Source organism: Xyrauchen texanus, chromosome 32 (assembly GCF_025860055.1).
Source record: "Xyrauchen texanus isolate HMW12.3.18 chromosome 32, RBS_HiC_50CHRs, whole genome shotgun sequence".
Lineage (NCBI taxonomy): Eukaryota > Metazoa > Chordata > Actinopteri > Cypriniformes > Catostomidae > Xyrauchen > Xyrauchen texanus.
Window position 1 is genome coordinate 33,261,494 of NC_068307.1, and position 22,456 is coordinate 33,283,949.

General features: G+C 37.2%; 1 protein-coding gene across 1 annotated transcript in view; it reads right to left on the reverse strand.

The window, feature by feature from the left end:
• Positions 1–5,245: 5,245 nt before the first annotated feature.
• Positions 5,246–22,456, reverse strand: part of LOC127626037 (calmodulin-binding transcription activator 1-like) — a 461,362-nt gene continuing 444,151 nt past the window's right edge. Inside the window, exons 18-24 of the mRNA XM_052101550.1 lie at positions 20,860–21,106; positions 20,296–20,367; positions 20,185–20,205; positions 16,283–16,482; positions 14,274–14,348; positions 13,861–13,891; positions 5,246–10,657 (exon numbers count right to left, since the gene is read on the reverse strand). Of these exons, the coding sequence (XP_051957510.1) occupies positions 10,625–10,657; positions 13,861–13,891; positions 14,274–14,348; positions 16,283–16,482; positions 20,185–20,205; positions 20,296–20,367; positions 20,860–21,106 (679 nt within the window). The 3' untranslated portion in view covers positions 5,246–10,624. The remainder of the gene's footprint in view (positions 10,658–13,860; positions 13,892–14,273; positions 14,349–16,282; positions 16,483–20,184; positions 20,206–20,295; positions 20,368–20,859; positions 21,107–22,456) is intronic.

The following is a 22,456-nucleotide window of genomic DNA, read 5'->3' on the forward strand; positions in this document are numbered from 1 at the left end:
ATTACCCAAAATCGAACCTTTTTATGCTGCTTGTTTAAACTTATTTAGCAGCTTTGATGATTTATGACAAGAACACGTGAAATCCGTTTAAAATGATTCCGACAGTCAAACTAAAAATAAATGGCATAATGACTAAACATCAATAGGGATGTGCACTCTCCGAGTGAGAATTACAGTCATTACTGTGTTTGTAACATTTGTTGGAGTTCGGTGTGTAAATTAACCATTAAATGCCTTACAATATTCCTACAACTTGCATGAAATTAATCGTATAATGTAATCACGCCTGCTAAATCACACACATCTGAATGATCATTCGTGATGTTCATGTCTTGAGTTCAATCACAGAATGAAACAGAATTACATGAATTATTGAGTTATATGTGATGCTTACTCATACCCATACTAATCACTTTCATACTAAATATACTTTATACTAAAACAAATACCAGAGACCATTTAGACAAATGTCTCATGTGCTGAGAATGTGCTAACGTGCTAACCATAAAAATATAAATCATAAAAGTTTAAGAACCACTTCATGGTCAGAATGGCGACCTTTGAATCACGCTCGCGCCAGAAAATTATTCGACCTGTAATTGGCCAAAATGCTCCGTTCGACTTTTCCGAGACCCTCTACTCTTCCCTGTGGAACACGGAAGCTTGATCTCTGACCCACTTTCTGTAGATCTGAATTTCTGCAGTTTGAAGTTTAGAATATAGAATTTAGTGTTCTGAATTTCTTCTTCATCTTGAAAACTTGAAGCTGTATTTTTTAAAATTGTATATTTACAGTGTAAGAATTCAGAACCAAACATTTGCTGTTTTACTCTCAGATTACAACAGATTTACTCTCAAAAATATTTTGAAGGTTTATGCATTTCTATTTCATAATACATTTCCATTAAATTGAATTAAGCATTCTTGAAATAAATTAAAATAATACAAACTTTTCATTAGAGATATTTAAAGTTTTATTAATTCAGTTTTGTTAAAAACTGAATTAAAAAAATGTGTTCAAAAACAATTTGTTATGAACTTGTAATGCATAAATAAATAAAAATATGCTTACACATTTTTTGGTGTATCAATCCAAAAAAACCTTTTCAATTCAAATGTTTTACTATAAAGAAGTGTTGTAAATGTTTTCTTGAAATAAACAAATATAATGTGTATATATACACTCACCTAAAGGATTATTAGGAACACCATACTAATACTGTGTTTGACCTCCTTTCGCCTTCAGAACTGCCTTAATTCTACGTGGCATTGATTCAACAAGGTGCTCAAAGCATTCTTTAGAAATGTTGGCCCATATTGATAGGATAGCATCTTGCAGTTGATGGAGATTTGTGGGATGCACATCCAGGGCACGAAGCTCCCGTTCCACCACATCCCAAATATGCTCTATTGGGTTTAGATCTGGTGACTGTGGGGGCCATTTTAGTACAGTGAACTCATTGTCATGTTCAAGAAACCAATTTAAAATGATTCGAGCTTTGTGTCATGGTGCATTATCCTGCTGGAAGTAGCCATCAGAGGATGGGTACATGGTGGCCATAAAGGGATGGACATGGTCAGAAACAATGCTCAGGTTGGCCGTGGCATTTAAACGATGCCCAATTGGCACTAAGGGGCCTAAAGTGTGCCAAGAAAACATCCCCCACACCATTACACCACCACCACCATCCTGCACAGTGGTAACAAGGCATGATGGATCCATGTTCTCATTCTGTTTATGCCAAATTCTGACTCTACCATCTGAATGTCTCAACAGAAATCGAGACTCATCAGACCAGGCAACATTTTTCCAGTCTTCAACTGTCCAATTTTGGTGAGCTCTTGCAAATTGTAGCCTCTTTTTCCTATTTGTAGTGGAGATGCGTGGTACCCGGTGGGGTCTTCTGCTGTTGTAGCCCATCCGCCTCAAGGTTGTGCGTGTTGTGGCTTCACAAATGCTTTGCTGCATACCTCGGTTGTAACGAGTGGTTATTTCAGGCAAAGTTGCTCTTCTATCAGCTTGAATCAGTCGGCCCATTCTCCTCTGACCTCTAGCATCAACAAGGCATTTTCACCCACAGGACTGCCACATACTGGATGTTTTCCCTTTTCACACCATTCTTTGTAAACCCTAGAAATGGTTGTGCGTGAAAATCCCAGTAACTGAGCAGATTGTGAAATACTCAGACCGGCCCGTCTGGCACCAACAACCATGCCACGCTCAAAATTGCTTAGATCACCTTTCTTTCCCATTCTGACATTCAGTTTGGAGTTCAGGAGATTGTCTTGACCAGGACCACACCCCTAAATGCATTGAAGCAACTGCCATGTGATTGGTTGATTAGATAATTGCATTAATGAGAAATTGAACAGGTGTTCCTAATAATCCTTTAGGTGAGTGTATAAACTGCTGTGATTCGGCCACAGGCATGAGTGCTGTAGGTAATTACAGCAGTGCTGATGTAGGGCCATATAGCACGATTGCGAGTGTGATATTGCTTATATACAACAGTTCAATGAACAAGTACATTTTAAAAAATTTGGAAAAACCAAGTACGGTCATAAAAACGCATTTTGCATGGAACTACTTTCTTGTGGATCAGAATCTGCCATTGCTGTTAAATGATGCGTCAAAGCCTCCAAGTAATTAAAAAAGTTCACTTCAGAAATAGTATCATGGCTTGTGCTGCTTCTAACAAGTTATTGGATAAACAAGGGTAGATGGCTGGATGTGTGTGTGTGTGTGTGTGTGTGTGTGTGTGTGTGTGTGTGTGTGTGAGAGAGACATTGATTCACATTGTTTCTAGATCATTGTGCAGAGTAATCAGATGTATTTTAGATAATTGCAAAAAGCTTCTAGGCAGCATCTGTACGCACAGTGAGGCGAAGACTTTTGGACAATGGCCTGGTGTCAAGAAGGGCAGCAAAGAAGCCATTTCTCTCCAAGAAAAACATAACGGACATACTGAAATTCGGCAGGAAGTACAAGGATTGGACAGCAGAAGTCTGGTGCAAAGTAATTTGGGACATCTGGAAAATTGATAGTCCGGAGAAGAAAAGGTGAATGCTACCATGAGTCCTGTATCATGCCAACAGTGAAGCATCCTGAGACCATCCATGTGTGGGGTTGCTTTTCACACAAGGGATTGGGCTCTCTCACAATTCTGCCCAAAAACACTGCCATGAATAAAGAATGGTATCAAGACGTCCTGCAAGAGCAACTTCTCCCAACGATCCAGGAGCAATTTGGTGTTGGTCCGTGCATTTTCCAGCATGATGGAGCACCATGTCACAAGGCAAGAGTGATAATGAAGTGGCTCGGAGATCTTTACATTGAAATTTTGGATCCGTGGCCAGGCAACTCCCTGGATCATAATCCCACAGAGAACCTGTGGTCAATCCTCAAAAGACGAGTGGACAAGCAGAAGCCCACAAATTGTGATCAACTGCGAGCACTAATAAGGCAAGAATGGATCGCCATCAGGATTTGGCCCAGAAGCTGATATCCAGCATGCCAGAGTGAATTGCATAGGTTATGAAGAACAAGGGACAACACTGTAAATATCGACTCTTTGCATATGTTGAATGTTTTTGCCAATAAAGGCCTTTAAAACTCCTGAAATACTTATCATTGTTTTCCAGTATACCATAGAAATAGAAAACGTAGGTCACTGACAATACTTTTGGTGTGTATATATATATATATATATATATATATATATACATATATTTGCAGGGTTGGGAGGGTTACTTTTGAAATGTATTCCACTACAGATTACAGAATACATGCTGTAAAATGTAATTTGTAACATATTCTGTTAGATTACTCAAGGTCAGTAACATATTCTAAATACTTTGGATTACATCTTCAGCACTGGTAGATTTTTTCACTTGTTTTGAATATAAAAACTCTGCCAGTCCAGTAAGACAAAATACACATGTTAAAAATACATTCTCTGAAAAACCTAAATATCTTATACAGGTGTCGGGGGTCTTTCGAACTACCCGAACCCCCCATGTCTATGGTCCTGTGCAGTGTTGTCTCTAAAACAAGATTTGAAAATCTTGTTTTAAGGATTTTTAGATATTTTACAGGAAAACAATCCAAATATTATTAACAAGAATAACATTTTTGCCCTACTATCAAAGGTCTTACTAGAAAAAAGAAATTATGATCTAACATGAATTTTCTTGATAATAAATATGATCGTGTCTGGTAACATGTGCATGTAAAATGGCTAGAAATAGCATTTTAGCTTAGCGTAAAGCTGACAATTTACACAAGGTTTATTTCTATTTCTTCTGCTCCAAACATACTTCAAATGTACTTCTCTGTCTGCTCGTATGAATGTAACTCATCATAAGAAAGTGTTTCAGCGCTGTTCAAATGCACTTTGGATCACATCATTTATATGGATACATTTTTCCATCTGAAAGGACTAAATATTAAATTAAACAAATGACAATAAAATGCAAAGTAATCTCTTCAGTAATCAAAATACTTTTTCAATGTAACTGTATTCTGATTACCAATGATTTAAATTGTAACTGTAGTGGAATACAGTTACTTATATTTTGTATTTTAAATACGTAATCCGATTACATGTATTCGGTTACTCCCCAAACCTGCATATATATATATATATATATACACACACAAACACACACTGATTCCATTATTTACTGTGTATGAGTGCTTATGTAAATATGATATTTATCAATGTTTAAGCAATGTAAATATCAAGCCATAAAATCTTCTTGTATCAAGAGTTACAGTTTGTGTTTGAATATTCCTGATATATATATATATATATATATACTGTATATTTGTATAATACATACTAAAAAATAAGCATTAAATATGAAAAGTGTTGTAAATGTTTAATTTAAACCACAATATAACTTATCAATGGTTGCTTTTGTGCACGTACAAAAAATAACATTTAGTAATGATTTGACAATGTAAACACGTTCTCAAATTAAATATAAATATATTATGTGTATGTTTAATATTAAACAATTCAATAACTTCTTGACTCTTGAGAGAGAGAGAGACTGAGATTGTGTATGTTTGTGTTTGTGAACTAGAGTTAAAGAAACAGTGGATATGACATTGCATATGAATAAATAAATATATCACTGCACAGACTGTTCAAATTTGACCAGATGTTTCATGTTCTAACTGTTTTCTTGCCTTTCAGTTCTGAAGTTATGGGCAAAAAAGACAGTGTTGGCAACGTTTCTCTTTTAAGATTTTATTTTACAGCAGAAATTATATAAAGCATTCAGAAAACATTTTCCATATTTTAAGGGCAATTCAAAATGTTTTGCATGGCTTCAGCAGCTGAATATTTCTTTATATATTTTTAAACATATCCAACAATTCAGTGATGCTCTCACATGCACAGTTACAAAAAGTTTAAAATAAATAAAAGTAAATAAATAAAATTCACAAGCAGGACAGAAAGAGGGAGACGGCCGAGGAAACAGAACATGAGGCAAAACTCATCAGAGGAAGAGAGAGGGTACAAGGGCACAAAGCAAGAATGAAGGAGAAAGAGAGAGATAGAAGGGGGAAACAGAGGTCTAACACTAGCTTCACATGCAGTTTGTTGAAAGCCCACTGTTTGTAAGAAATATGGGCTCGTATTTTATCTATTTTTTTTCTTATCTTCATTTTAAAATGATGAAAACATGCATTAGGGCCGGGAAATATGAAATTAATGTCCACAGACCACTGAACTCCTCTCTCTGTGTTCCTGTAATTGCATAAGAGGAAGTGAACTAAGCATGTCCCAATGTTTTTGTCTTTTTTTTTCTCGACTTATCCATATTCTTTCAATTCAAAGAGCTCAGCTAAAAACAGTGTTTATTGCTCTGTATTTGTAAGTGAAAAGCTTATAGTTGAGTGGTATATCAGTTTAAATCTGACCTGCATTTTTATGGAGTTCCAAAAGTTGTGAAATAGGATTTAGGAGATCGTACAAACTTCCAACTGCACCAATAGTGTTTTAGGCCCTAAACTTCTTTTGCTTAACTTTTACGTGTGCGCTCATATTTAGAGCATCCAGATCATACGTTGAGACAGTATGCATGCACACAAACACACACGCACGCACACACACACAATTATAGCATACCAGGGTTTGAAGAGGGAATTAAACTAGGATGGTGAGCTGTACAAAGTGCATATTTCTCATCTCACACAAAAAGTATGAACCAGTTAAAGTAGGATGCATGTATTCTGAGCCATTTCATAAAATTATGGGACATCCACCTTATTCTAAAAGTATTTGACACTGAGGTATATCATGCATTCCCACTTCCATTGGCATATGGCAATACTAAATGAGTGTTAGACGAATGATGACACCTGAACAGTTTTGGAAAAATGGACTAAAAACCTCAAAAAACACGCACAGTCGATCCTGTAGCCGAGATATTTCTGAAAGCAGTGGTTTGTAACAGAATAAACTTTATAGTTATGCACAAATGGAAGTATATAATATGAGTGGTTTCTCCTGTTGATTCTGAGTTAATCCTGGAGACTTCACCGAACCTAATCTAGTCTCCAAGCTAAACACCCTCTCCTTGTTTTAGCACCCTGAGTAAAACTACAAAAGGGATTCAGACTTTTCTGTTCCCTAAGATGAACCCCAAACAAAAAGGTACCAATCATCTGAGATACATATACCTGTTGATCCATAAACCGATTACTGTTGTAAGTGTATTTTGTTGTTGAATTTTGAATTGATCTGCATGCATGTATGAGTTCTGATTTCCTGAAGTTTGAAGTGGCAATGTTTGAAGAATATCATTATGATGAAAACGGACATGACGAATCCATCATATGCTTTGTGGCCATCTTTCACAAGGAGTTGTGCTCTAACTTTTTCTGAATCTAGCAACGGTTTTGTGATTAAATGATATGTGTCCACATTTATGAGCTTGCCCTACTATCCTGGCCAAATTTAGATCCGTAATGGACAAAACAAAAAACAAAATAACACAACAAAAAACAAAACAAAAAGCAAATAATGTGTCAACATTTCCAAGCAGGTCCTACTTTCCGGGTTCAAGTCAGATTCGACAAAACAAAACACAAAGCCATAAAAAAACAAAATCAAACAAAACAAAACAAAGCTAAAAACAAAAGAAATGAAAAACAAATTCAAACAAAACAAAACAAAACAAAGCTAAAAACAAAAGAAATGAAAAACAAAATCAAACAATACAAAACAAAATAAAAGAAATGAAAAACAAAATCAAACAATACAAAACAAAATAAAAGAAATGAAAAAAAAAATCTAAAAAAACAAAACAAAGCTAAAAACAAAAGAAATGAAAAACAAAATCAAACAAAACAAAACAAAACAAAGCTAAAAACAAAAGAAATGAAAAACAAAATCAAACAATACAAAACAAAACAAAGCTAAAAATAAAAGAAATGAAAAAAAAAATCTAAAAAAACAAAACAAAGCTAAAAACAAAATAAATGAAAACAAAATCAAACGAAAAAGCTCAAAACAAAAAACAAACATGCATAGTGTGTTTTACTGGCCTATTTAAAGACTATACATTTTAACATCATGAAAAACAAAATTTGGAGACGTAAACGTAATTGAAAAACATATTAAATGATACGTGCCTATACGTTGTATCCACATTCAAGGATGTAAAGGGAGTCAGAGGAGGAAACAGTTCTAGGCTCTGAGATGACACACTTCCAGATTAGACAGTTAAATCAGCCTTTAGTTTTGCATACTGTAACGTGAAAAAATTAGCAATCTGTTAATACTGACTTTCTTTAGGAACAACACACTCCTGATATTGGTAGAATGTTTTAGGCACTTTCTATATGAATACTGATATTGAGACCACCCCAACCTTTAACGCAACTATAACTTAATATAAAGTTAAAAATATACGGTCGGATGCAATGTGACAGGGATAGAAGCTTAAATTACACACGTAACAATTCAGCATTTAAGCACCACATTCTTTCCTTTTCTTTCTTCTTTTGAACAGATAAAATGTGCTGGTGTAAGTTAAAATGACGCCTCTCATCATCTGGAATTTCAGCGCATCAGTGAGTCTAACTTTCTCGAAGTTTTTGTGAACGATGTTGCGTTTGCTTTGAAACGCTGACACAAGCATTAAAGAAAAACGTTCACGTGACTGTGTGACATAACCATGGGGTTTTTGAATGTTGGTAGCAGCCCCCCAGAAATCACAAAATAAAATAAAGCTTTAAATAAAGAGTATGAACAATGGCAGTCTCAGATTCTGATGACAGTCGAAACGCACGTGTTGGTCTTCAGCTACATTCATAATATAAATTGGTCAATAATAACCAATTTATGCCCTTTCATAGCATCAGTTTTTATTGTGTGCTAGTGTGATGACAGTAACAGTTACATTATGTTTAATGGTATGACCCAATTATAAAACCCCAAACTAATCCTAATCCAATACTATTGTTCATGCTGAATTAAAGGTGGTGATAAATTATGAAAACACTTTCTAGTCATGTTGAACAGGACAAAACTGTGGTGAGAATTTATCCTCTGTATCGTTGAAACCTCAGCTGTTGAAGTGCTTTTATGAGATTTGGTTGTTCAATACTAGTTTTTTCAATACCGTGATAATATCTGTCTCAGAAGGTAATAACTTATTTATTTCCTGTTAATGACTGATCACCATTGGCAAAATACTATTAAACACTTGCTTACCCAAAAATGGAAAAATACATAATTCCAGTTGTGTCCAATGAATTTGTTTGGCCCTTCCCCTAAATCTAAGATTTTATCGTGATTTTGCTAGAATGTCATGCTTCAATGTTCTGCGAACATTTCCATCAAAGTAGTCTTACAGTGAAGCTGTTCAAATCGTATAACAGACCATTGCCACTACAATTTTCTTTACATTATGTTCAGTGTCGTAAAGTATCATGCACACGGCTCCTTCTTTGCGACTGATATTTACATTATTTACAAACAATACAACCGTACATCTTGAGCGTTCAAAGAAAACTATACAATATATTTTTTTGTTCATCTCTTAATGTGTTCTAATACAATTTATGAATAAAATAATATATATTCTTAAATACAATCCTCTTCGGTAAAAGTTTCTGGCTGTCAATGTTCTGTAACCCATCTGCGATATTTACAGGGACCACTCAATAGTCAAAAATATTTTTATGCTTTTGTATGGGGACCCTTCAAAAAGTCAAGAAGTCAAGGCAATGTGTTGCAAAACTGCGGTAAAGCTCATCTCAGCTTTCCACAAGTCTTAGAAGTCAACAAACAACAACAATGAAAAAACGCATCACAGCACGCACACACACACACACACACACACACACACACACACACACACACACACACACACACACACACACACACACAAATGGAAGATAACCTTCGCAAATAAGTTTGGCGCTGTGGCACAATTGATAATACATATCACATAAGATAAATAAATACAAATAAAAACAAAATCACAAATTCCGTTTTTAAAAAGAGGTTATTTAAAACCATAGTACAATACAAAAAAGGCAAAACCAATGCTAATAAAATTAATTAATAAATGAAATACAAAAATAATTTTCAATATCCCAGTATACTTTGAAACAAACGGGCAACAAAGGGGTTGGCTTATACGTGCTAGATTGAAGGTGCCACAATACAGTATCACCAATATGAATAATTGGATAAAACTAACAAACAAAGAAACGATAAAACACAAAACATTTACGTTAGCATGCAGGAGCGTTTCGCTCACATGCACTGTATTCAATTCAACAAACACGGGACACACAAAGTCGAGCCAGCAAAAAATGACATTAAGAAAAGGACCCATAAGAAAGTTGAAAACAGTGCACACGGAACAGTAAACCTAAGGAGATTCGATTTCGATCCCCAAAAGACGTCGTCAAAAGAACCCTAACCCTCATAAAGACAAAAAAGTAAGACACTGATATTTCCAACCTAGAATTTTTGCCCTGACCCCATCTACATTCATATGAAGGTGCTCCCTTTGAATGAACGAACAGCTTTTGTCAAAACCAAAGATTTGCGGAGATGATGGATCGATTTCAAATACTCTGCATGCATATGGTCAATGAAATGAGGCCTTTTTTGGTTTACATTTTATAGGTTTTGTTCTTTTTTTTTTCAAACTGATTGTATTTTTTTCCTTTCAAAATATAAAAATGTAATCTGAAGCGACTTCCAGCATGATGCATCTCTGGTTTCCTTCGTTCGTCTTGCAAATTTTACAAGCGTTGTCAGAATAAAAAGCATTTGCTTCATGGTCTTCGTTCTGTTTTTTTGAAATCTAAAGAAAAAATTCTATGAAGAGTGCAAAAATGCCATGAAGGTAATGTCATATATCCCCAATAGTCTTGATTAGCTCCCCTGTAGCGAGAAAAATACACAATGCTGTAGCATAATCAGTCACACTGCTGACAGAGTTCAACTGTCGCATTTTCCACGCTCTTCTGTTCGGCTTCGTGAATCATTTTTGCTTTTTTTTTGTAAATTATCTCTTGTAAAAACATAATGAAGAGGAAGAGTCTGTTTGTAGATGTTACACTGCGACGGGGCTCTCGGCGGTGCCCTCATGTTCCTTGGCCTTTCTCAATTCTTTCGCCCTGAAAATAGACCAGAAAAACAAAAAGTATTTTAGGGTTAGCCTGAGGGTTCAATCAGCCTTTATAAGCATTCTAGGCCCTCAGAGAGCATTAGCCAATACAACTGTCAGTTGCATTACTGTCTCCTCGGTATAATGAGTCTAGATCTGGCAGGGGACCTACAAATGTACCCGACTATAAATGACTAGTTTGGCACAAAGGGTGTTGTAGCATCAAGGAAATGTTAAAGACAGAGGAAACAGATATAGTGGCCCCCAAAAAGTATTTGGACACCTAAGCCACACTTAAAGGATTAGTTCGCCCAAAAATGAAAATTCAGTCATTGTTTACTTATCCCTGTGTTTTTACAACCCCATATGACTTTCTTTCTTTTTCTTAACACAAAGGGAGAAATTGTGACAAAAAAAATTGTGCTCAGATTGTCATACAATGGCAGTTTATGGTGACCACCTCTACAAGCTTAAAAAGAGTACAAATATATAATTCAGAAGTCTAATAAATTAAATCACGAGACTCACAATTGTTATAAAAACTTAGGTTTAAATAACATTTGGTGATTACCAAATCAAAATCTAATGTATTATTTTGTGAAAATTTTCACCAAACGATGATCTCCTGTGCGTGTTCATGATGGGGCACGTGAGCAACCGTTCATGCAGCCCCCTCTCAATGGTTTTGTTTTTCTAAAACCAGGTCCTCCACAGTGATGGTGACAACAGAACACAACACAGCTGCACACAAAACAGAGAGCAGAACTCACTAAACATGTCTGAAGAGTTTGTAGTCAAAGAATTGATGCATTTCTATGCCCAGCCTTATTTGTTTTTTTTGTTTTTGGACCAGTGCCAGATCACAGTAGATGGAGTTACTCATGCGATGCCGAAAATAGAAAAGAAACGGTCGATAGTAATTTACCATCACTCGTCACTGCTGGTTAGGACAAAAATTCTGATTACCATAGAAAATATACCTTTTATCGACTGTTGTTTGCCGTCAGTTTAGGACACGGTGTGATTGTGGCTGCCTGTAGCCTCCTCTATGTTTCTGTTTGATTTTGGGGTACTCCCTTCAAAAAAATAAGGCTGGGCATAGAAATGCATCAATTCCTTGACTATAAACTCTTCAGACATGTTTAGTAAGTTCTGCTCTCTGTTTTGTGTGCATCTGTGTTGTGTTCTTTTGTGTTCCTATCTCTGTGGAAGACCTGTTTTAGATAAAGTTTTAGCTTGTTGCTCTCGGGCCCTATCATGAATGCACACGGTCAGTGAACATTTTCACTAATACATTCGATTTCGGTTTGTTTCTCACCAAATTTCATGGAATCTCATGGAATAATTTATTAGACTTCTGAATTATACTGTTACATTCTTTTGAAGCTTGAAGAGGTGATCACCATAAACTGCCACTGTATGACATCACTGAGCACAAATTTATTTAACAATTTCTCCCTTTGTGTTAAGAAAAATAAAGAAGTCATATAGTCTTATAACAACACAGTGGTGAGTAAACAATAATTTTGGGTGAACTATCCCTTTAATGTTTGAAATTCATTGCATTACAAATTAAAATATCCAACCAAGTCAGATTGCACTAGAAAATTTTTCAAGCAACACATTTAATAAAAAGAACTGTGTTAGGTTTCATTTATAAAACAATTGATATACTGTTAAAAGACAAAAAGTCTCTGGACACCTGTGTAACTTCAAGGGAACTGACTTAAAAAATCCATAAAAAAAAATCACCTTGACAACAGTTCAGTTATGACAACTCTCTGAATTCATTTATGGGTTTATAATTGATATGCCAAGTTGTTAGGTTGGTCTTGGCAGACTAGATCTATGAAGACTTGTTACTGCTAGAACATACACAGACATACTGCTGCTGCACAATTTGACATGCATATAATCAATTTAAAACAGACTAGACAGGTGATGCTGGGGAGGAGGAGGGTTTGAGAAAGAAAACTCTCATTGAGTGTTGCAGAGGAAGTGGCTTATCTGTAGAAAATGGAGCAATATAAATCTTATACAAAGAGAGAGTACGCAAGTGGATCAAAGGACCTATGAGCTTGCTCCGTGCAAGCTGATTGGCGAAAAGATTACATGTTTAAAGGACTGATTAGTTTGCTGCATGGAGAGTTTCATGACTGAACTTAAAAATTACTGCAAAATTGGCTCAGTAAAGTGAGTCTAGCATAATTTGTTTGCAGTGAGACTTGGTTTTATATTTTGCAATCTGATCAACAACATTCCTACTTTTTTAAGTGAGGCTTAAGTGTCCAAATACGTTTTTGGGGCCACTGTATAAAACAAATGTGTTTTATTAGAAATATGACAGTATCTACTTATATATGAAGTTATATAATTTACAATAACATTACAAAGCAAATAATATGTTATATGTTATGTAATACATAATGAAGATATTAGTAACAAGATTCTAGGTAAACATTCAATCTTACCAATTACATTTTTAGATGATAACTTAGAAAATTAGAGTGACAATACGTTGCCCTACAATTCATGTACAATACATCACAGAAATTACACAATATCCTTAAATCATATATAAAACATTTGTTATTTTTATAAGCATATTAATACTTGGTATCCAATAGAAACATTTTAAAACTCTCCAAAACTCATTTGACCCCATCCCACACTTTTCCCCCAAATTCAAGCTAATAAAAGCTGAAAGAGATGTATTAAACAGGCAGTCAGGCATTCAAGACATTTCCTCGTCCTTAGATTCAAGCATGCCCTGATATAAGCAAGGCCTCCATATCTTTAGCCATCATGCAATGCCAAACGCACTACCTAGCAGTCCTTAGTGTTGTCGTAAGCATCCTCATAACAAGAGAAATGGAAAAGACAAAGGGATCAAGAAAAAGAAAGAATGAGAGAGAGCTTTGTTAGTTTTGCATAAATGCATTTTTGCATTTGGAGGTTAGTTGTATCAAGTCCTCTCTCTCTCTCTCTCATTTAAGGCTTAATCAACTCGGGCTCCAGTCGGCCATCATGCATGCAGGCATAAAGCAATAAAAGAAAAGTGGGAGAGAAAGAACGAGAGAAGATACACAGACAGAAAAAAGTTATAGGAAATAGCAGAGTCCAAAACCAAGGTACATAGAAAAGGAAGAGACAAGTAGGAGATGAAAGGAAGAAATTGAGGGGTACGAACTGATTTAGTGAGGCTGCACTCACCCGTTTGAATAGTCTATGGTCCATCAAGGGGCTTTGCACAAACAGCAAAACAACACCAGACAGCTATTAGTACACACTGAGGTTTGGTTTGGTTGGGTTAAGGAAATGGGACCAAACACAACAGGGGTTTCTAACAGTGCCATGAAAACACCAAAGTTTCTCTGTTTTGTCCTTTGACACCTCATTGTGTTTGTTGGAATTGAGAGAGATTATAAAAAGTGCTTTTAACTTTTGCCTTTAAAAAAAACAGGATATTGAGGAAATATGACAACATTTTCATTTTGGGGTAAACTATCCCTTTTAAAAAGTCTTGAAAAGACTTTAGACTATAGCGTTATTGTGTGCATATTAGATTAGATATCAGTACCGTAAGAACACAAGAAGCGTGGTGGAAGTTCTCCATCATGGCCTACCTGTGACGGCACCGCAGTAGAAATCGCATGATTTTTCTGGCAGCTTGGTCTTGTCTCTTGGTCAGTAAACTGCTTCTAAAACAGAACAACAACCATGAGTGTGACATATACTCGCAAATAAATATTTTTACATTTGTAGCAGAAAATGTTAATGGGGTTTGACTGATTTTATGGTGTTATCTATGGTTGCTAATGTGTTCTTGATGGTTCCAAGTTGGTTTCTTATTGGCACAAGTCTCCTTAATATCTTGGTCTCTAGATATAGCTTGAGTTTCTCTTTCAATTTCTACCTATAACTTATGTAGGTTTTAGTTTCAGATGCCATTGTAAAAATTTAGTATTCACAGTCAGACATGATTACTTTAATCAATGAGTGAATGTGTCATGTAACAGGACGGTTACTGAGATTAAGAGCGTATTATTCGGCTGGTCATGTGATTCTAACATGCCATGTGTGGACCTTCTCCATGTAGAATAAAACGGCTTTTATAAGGTTACTGATGTGACTGGATTCTTCATTTTAATGTGAGTGGTCATGATTTCCTACTTAAAATTACAATTCATGTCTTTAGGAGTTAAACTTTTTAATGAGGAAAAAATTACAGAGTGCACCTTTAATCTAACTGGAATAAAATTCCTTGTATTTCCTTGTACATATATGGCATCTGAAAACACACACAAAAATTTGGACCATATTCTTTACATTCTCTTGGTTTTATTTCACTTTGTTACACCTGTTGTGTTACACCTGTGCACCCTTTGGTTTCCTAGGCAAGCTCTGAAATTTTTTATGATTTTTACCAATGTAGCAAAGGTTCAGCGGTTGCCTGGGAATCCAAAGGGCATGTGGGGGTGCTCGGACATGCACACACACACACACACACACACATACATCTGTTGTGTTCCCGGTCAGAAATTACCGGACTTTAGGAATTAAAGGATGAGGTTTCAAAAAATAAAATAAAAGGATTGTTCAGGAGCCTGTCCAACCATTAGATGAGCACACATGTTCGTGTGTGCAGTCTTCAAACAAACAGCAAACTCACACACCCTTTGATTCTTATGCTGATGTTCTTTCTTGTATGTCATAATGTTTTACTTGCAACACTACAGGTATGTGCCATTTAAAAAAATTAAATAAAAGTGTGTCAGAGCTGTCATTTGTTACATATTAAAACAACATTAAAATAATAATTGTGTTATAAATAGCACAGAAAATGTTGTGAATGATTTTCTATATAGTCAAAATAATCAATAAATAATTATATTTGAACTTGAAAAAAATTTGTATAAGTTGTACTATCAATAAGTTCCACAAAGAAGTACAAAACCTGTTCTAATGACTAGAAATCAAGTTAATAAAAAAATTAAATGCTATAGTGAAAACATATTCGTAATGAAAGATTTATATACATTTTAATGGTCCGGTCATTTTTGACCGAGAACACCACAAATGTGCCTTTCAGCCATTTTTTACATGGCTGATTAAATGAGAGTAAAAAAAATAAAAATAAATAAGTAGTGTGATACACAGGACAGAACATTTTTGTATGGTATTTAATATAGTAAATATATTCATAAATATGCTTCATGCTAAAATGTAGTTGCATTAACTATTGTCAATAACTTACAAAAAGAGGTAAAAACCTGTTCTAGTTTTAGAAATCAAGATGAAAACAAAATCGAATGCCAATTTTTAGTGATAATATATGGATTATGTGAGATTCATAAACCATTTAAATGGGTAGGCCATTCTGACTCAGGAACTCAAGGAGTGATAGCCAATGAGGAACAAAGCACAATGGTTAAAGGGATAGTTCACCCTGAAATGAAAATTCTGTCATTGTGTTTTTGCAAACATTTAAGACTTTCTTTCAGGTGTTTCATTGCATATCTTTTCCATTCAATGGAAAAATACCATTCATTCAAAGGTGAATTTTCATTATTTGGTGAAACAGAATTTTCATTTAGCTAAAGCACTCCCTTTAGCAAAATGTCTATTTTAGTACCTGAGTTTGTGCTGCACCAGTGCAGCTGCAGTAGCTCGACTGTGTGGGTTCAGCCGGCCGAGCTCCTTGTAGCTGCGGTAATATTGCTGGATCAGCACAGCTGCCCTGCGACTCTGCTGGAACTTCTTCTGTTCGTGGTAACTGCGGAATTTACTCTGGATAAGGATGGCGGCCAGCGTCATCTTCTTATAAAGTGCATACTGCCAAGAGTACAGAGAAAGGAGAGAGATTAATTATCTACTACTTATCAAAGGCTGCAAAGCAAATATCAAAATTTTCTTGGCAAACTAGGTTGTCGATTCTACTGTAGGATGTTGTGGATGGTTGACTTGGCTTTGTTATGCGGTTGCTGGGTGTTTCTTCAAATTTGGGCACTTTCATGTCCTAGGGGTTGATTTTCATTCAAATGAACAGATTTGAACGTTTTACTTTTTAAAAGAGTATTAGAGTTTCCTCTAAGAAATTTTGCTTCCGGCCAATGTGTCTGGAAATTATAAAGTTTACCAGACAAATTGGAAAAAATCCTGTCATCTCATTTTGGTGTTTATTTTGCACTGTAACACGATGGACTATGCATGATATGTGATATAATAATAAAACTATTAAGTATTATGAACAATAAACTTTATTATAGCTGCTTTTTCCCTAAAAAAACAACCGTCATGGAATTAGCATCTATAGCATCACATATGGAATATTAAAATAACATAAATCATTAGGTTATTATGTGATCTAATTTCTCACCATGGCAAATTTATTATTATCTTTATTTTTATGACTATTTACCTTATAGAACAGTAGCGTTTGCTGCCGACATAATGTCAAATGTGTGTTTCTCTACAGCTTGAGATCTGGTGTTCGTCTCCTCGAAAGGACAGCAATGCAAGGCTGTTTTAATGTGATTCTGAAGTGAGAAGCGTCTCACTGCTGGCATGTTAGACTAATGGAATAACGCAGGCTGCCTTTGCCAGTGTGCGGGATACAACCTGCTGTAGTCGAATATTAGGATTTTTGATGAGAGAGGTCAACAGAAAATTGCCAGACTGGTTGGAACTGACAAAGTCTATGGTAACTCAGATAACCTCTCTGTACAATTGTGGTGAGAAAAATATAATCTCAGAATGCTATTCTGAGAAGCGGGTTGGTGCTGTTTGACGGCAGGACCTATACAATATTAGGCAGGTGGTTTTAATGTTGTGGCTGATCGGTGTATATATATATATATGTGTTGGGTGTAGCGTCAAATATATATATATTGTGTTGGGTGTAGCATTTATTGGAAATTATAATCAAAATAACATGTCCATAAAGGGGGATAATAAAGTGTCCAGGGGAATAGTGTTCATAACAAAGGGGGAATCTGGCATCCTTGTGGTGAGATGGGGCTCTGTGAATGGTGGAGTAGTGTCCATGGAATGGCCTGGGCGTGATCTGGGTCTGTTGGCAGCACATGCTTCCCTCCAGAGTCCACGGCAGGAGGGTGCGGTGGCATCCTCGCTGGCCTTTCTTCCCAGGCCCGTGGCAGGTGAGAGGAGAATGCGGCCCGGCTTCTAACCCGTCGGCCACGACGTGTGCGGTTCTCCCCCGGCGACTCATCTAATTGGCCCAGGAGTCCAAGGACCGGTTCTGGCAGCACATCACCTCGTCCGAACTCTCCCAGCCCTGGTCCTGGTCTGGCGAGGATGCTAGTGTGTGCACACATGGTGATATGAAGATGGCTCCCCGAGAAGAGGTGCGCTCTGCATTTTAAAGACAGTAGTAATGAAGCATTATTCTCAACAGGTGTGCTTCATTCATCGCTATCAAATTGAGGCTTATTATTTATGCACCTCTTCTTGCTCTCCTGCCCAACTCCCGTTGTGAGCCTGGGGCGACGATGACGAGCCGGAGGGGCGGATCATTCAATACTAATGAGCTAAAACATTATGACCACTCACAGGTGAAGCGAATAACGTTCATCATCACCTAACAAGGCCACATGCTAAGGTCTGGGTAGATTAGATGGTAAGCAAACAATCAGTTCTTATAGTCAATGTGTTGAATACAGGAGAAATGGACAGAAGTAAAGACCTGAGTGACTTTGACAAGGGCCAAATTGTTATGGCCAGACGACTGAGTTAGAGCATTTCTGGAACTGCAAGGCTTGTGGGGTGCTTCCGGTCAGCAGTGGTGAGTACCTACTGACAGTGGTCTGAGGAGGGACAAAACACAATCCGTTGGGCACCCAAAGCTCATCGATGCACAAGAGCAACAGAGGCTATCCCGTCTGGTCCGAACCGACAGAAGGCCTACTGTGGCACAAATCACATTTTATGATTGTTACGGGAGGAATGTGTCACAACACACAGTGCATCGCACCCTGCTACATATAGGGCTGCGTAGCTGTGGACCGGTCAGAGTGCCCATGATGACCCCTGTCCACCGTCGAAAGTGCCTACAATGGACACGCGAGCGTTGGAACTGGACCTTGGAGCAGTGGAAGAAGGTCGCCTGGTTTGATGAGTCACATTTTCACGTGGACAGCCATGTACGTGTGTGCCGTTCACCTGGGAAAGTGATGGCACCAGGATGCACTGCGGGAAGATGACAAGCCGGTGGAGGGAGTGTGATGCTCTGGGCAATGTTCTGCTGGGAAACCCTGAGTCTCTGTTATACCCTGATGGCAGTGGCCTCTTTCAGCAGGATAATGTGCCCTGCCACACTGCACACATTGCTCGGGAATGGTTTGAGGAACATGATGAAGAATTCAAGGTGTTTCCATGGCCTCCAAATTCCTGTGGGATGTGCTGGACCAACAAATCTGATCCACGGCATCTCCACCTCTCAACTTACAGGACTTGAAGGAAATACTGCTAATGTCTTGGTGCCAGATACCACAGGACATCTTCAGGGGTCTCATAAAGTCCATGCCTTGGGGGGTCGGCACTGTTTTGGCAGAACGTGGAGGACCAACATCATATTAGATAGGTGGTCATACTGTTTTGGCTCATATGTGCATATATTCTATGTGTCAATTTTAAACTGACTTGAACCTTTGAAACTTTTTACCAGGCCTTCATTGTTTATTTTTATTTACTACTTTTTTATGTACAGATTTACTGTTTTAGCCTTGTCACCGACCCAGACTTTCAATATTAAACTATGAAAATCCATTAGAAAAATACTGATTATTATATGATTTTGGCAAAACATGCAAATAGTGTGAAAATATTATTTAATTTTGTGCATTTAGGACATATAAAATGTTATCTATGAAATTAGCCTTAGCAAGACAAAGGAGTCTTATTCCAAAAACGTTAAAACGATAAAAATGTAATTTCCATTAAACACTATGCCGAATTTTGAGATGTGCTAGATATGACACTGTGATGAGAATTTCAAAAACGACAAAAATGGCATCCTGTAAATCTCCTGCAATTCATGTAAAAACACCGTTGGACATTGTTAGTAGACAAAATTTCTAAAAATTCACAAGGCTAAAAGTGTCCAAAGTTGAAGAAACATACCGCTATGCCCTGTTATGTGGATGCAAGGGTATTCTCTGTGGTTGATAAAGGGGATGCTAGGTTCTGGTTTCTAAGTGGATCAAGTCAAAAGAGCCCATCCCCAAGTACCCATGATATTCTGGTCTCTTGATTTGGCTCAGGTCCCTCCTTCAATGTAAGTCTATGGTATTTTTAATTGAAGTATGATTGCTTAGAAAAGTAATAGAATACCTCTCCTCAACAAACCACATTATTTGAGGTACCATTCATGTCTGTAGCACATCCCTAAACCTAAGTACAGGTATGAGCAATAAAGTTGTGATGCTTGACTTAGCAAACACCACTAATAAACTTCCAGTTCAATCAAATCCAAAGCAGTAGAAGTTGAGAAGTTCTAGATGAAATGGGAAGCATTACCTTCAAGGCTATCCATGTCAGCTTGAGGAAGAGAGAGAAAGAAAATGTCAAGACTATTACAATTGGCCACTCAAAATTGTACACACAGTGGTTCTGAGTCTCTAGGCCTACCTGTTTGTACCTCTTATAACAACGCTGAATGACAGCAGCTGCTAGTTCCTGCTGCTCCCTCAGCGGACGACCCTGCAGGATGGGGAAGAGGGGGGGTGAGGTAGGGTGGGAGAGGACAGGAGAGAGGTTAGTGTTCACAAGGAGGCCTGGATGGCCACGGAGATGATGGCATCTGATTCCTTTTGAGGCTGGCCAAGATGTCCTCTTAGACTGTTGAAATGCTCCAAGCAGAAGGTTAATCCTCAGAACTGCTCTGAACAACCAATGCTGTGTAGACTTGGGGACATCTGCACATCCCGTTAAGATGGATAGATAGAGGAAAGAATGCAATCATTCCTTATAGCAAGGCCATGCTAAGCTCAAGCAAATTTCCCCATGCGTCACAACACGGACCCTATTTCTGCCTTTTGGAGCACACACAACAACAAAAAGTTCCAGCTGAGGTCTTTTCTTTTACCTTAAGTTCAGGAGCACCATACAATACAACACAACACAGCACAACCTTTGAAACCGGACCATCACGAACACTGGCAACACATACACCTGGGTGAAGTCCCGCCCTACCTTGTACTTGCGGAAGGTGTTCTGGACCTGGCGGGCTGCCTCGTACAGTTCTCTCTGTTCAGGATCAGACAGCGCCAGCTGGGTCAATTCGCGCTCTTCCTTGCTGTGGGAGGCGTTGAGAAGAGCAGTCCATTCCGCAGGGGACTGAAAGCCCAGTTTTCCAAGAGGACCATCGTGTTCTGGCTGTCCTCCACTATGGACGGTGCCCAGGCCAGGCCCGGAAGCAAGAGGCTTGTTAAACAGGAACCTAGGAAACCCAACAATTGGGAAAACCAATTAAATTACACAGAAACCCCCCCAATGATATTGTAACTAGGTTTGAAATATGAATCGAAAAAAACTGAAAAAAACTGTGATGTGAGCCACTGCGATTATCAAACCGTGAGAGCGGCCAATCTGCCTGCTATACTGTGCTTATGTGTGCAGTTGTTTTGTATGTAGTGTTTTCTTAAATACATGTAAGGGTCAGTGTACTACACATGTTTTCAGTTTTTTCAGAGCGGCCAGTTTCTCAGAGTTCGGTTCGTGTGCTAATGTGCTGCTGAACGCATAATATTTAAATCACTCTAGGTTTATTTAAATTACACATTTGCCTAATGTAACATATGTTTGGCCATTACAATTTGCTATACAAAGCTAAAATAACCCCATGACACATGGTTTTTGTGGACAGAAAGGGAGATGAGAGCATTTCACTGCACTGTTGTCAAATCAACTTCAAACAACAGAAACTCGCCAAAATAAAGTCTTGAGGAGTTAACAGGACTGCATAGCAATGCCACGGCAAATAGGGATGCCATTAAATATCAATATATTGATTATTGTTCGGCACATTATTTTATCGATACATTTTTGAGGCATCAATATATTAACATCAGCCGACATTTAAATTAGAAGCCTAATATGTGCTTTCAGTTCACTGCCTTTGCATTCCCTTCAATGTAGTCTGACGCAATAGCTTTTGGAGACTACAAGGGTGCAACATTACATTTAATTAAGCTAGTCACACAAGGCACAAATATCACACACACATTACAAGCTGATGGTAGTCCAAAGTTACAAAGGTTTTTGTACTTCTTCAAGAATTAGCAAAGTGACGTTGATGAGTTTGCAGGTTAGTGTATGAAACTGGTGTAACTGTAAATTGAGCAATTAGAAATTGTGACAATTATTATGCAATTTCCCTGTACGCAACACTGAATAGGTCTTTCATTCAAGCTGTCAAACCACAAAAAGACATACTTGTAACTGAAAATACATTGTGCAGGCTCTATGAAAGATGCTTATTTACAATATTTCATCCAGTAATGACTAGAGTATACAAACTATGACCTTCGATAATGATTTCGGTCGAATTTAATGGAAAACTATCCAAGTTGAGCTTCATGGCCTCCAGAAACAGCAAGCCTGTGATGTTGGTGACACTTTACCAAAATTGTGTTGAGAATATGTTTGAAAGATAAAAGACTATTGTGCAAAAAGCAGCCCTATTAATATGTAAAAACATCCAGATTGATTATCGATAATCATCGATAATGTCCCCTAAGTATGTGAGAAATAGTATAACAAATATATAAAGAACCCAAGTGGTTATCTT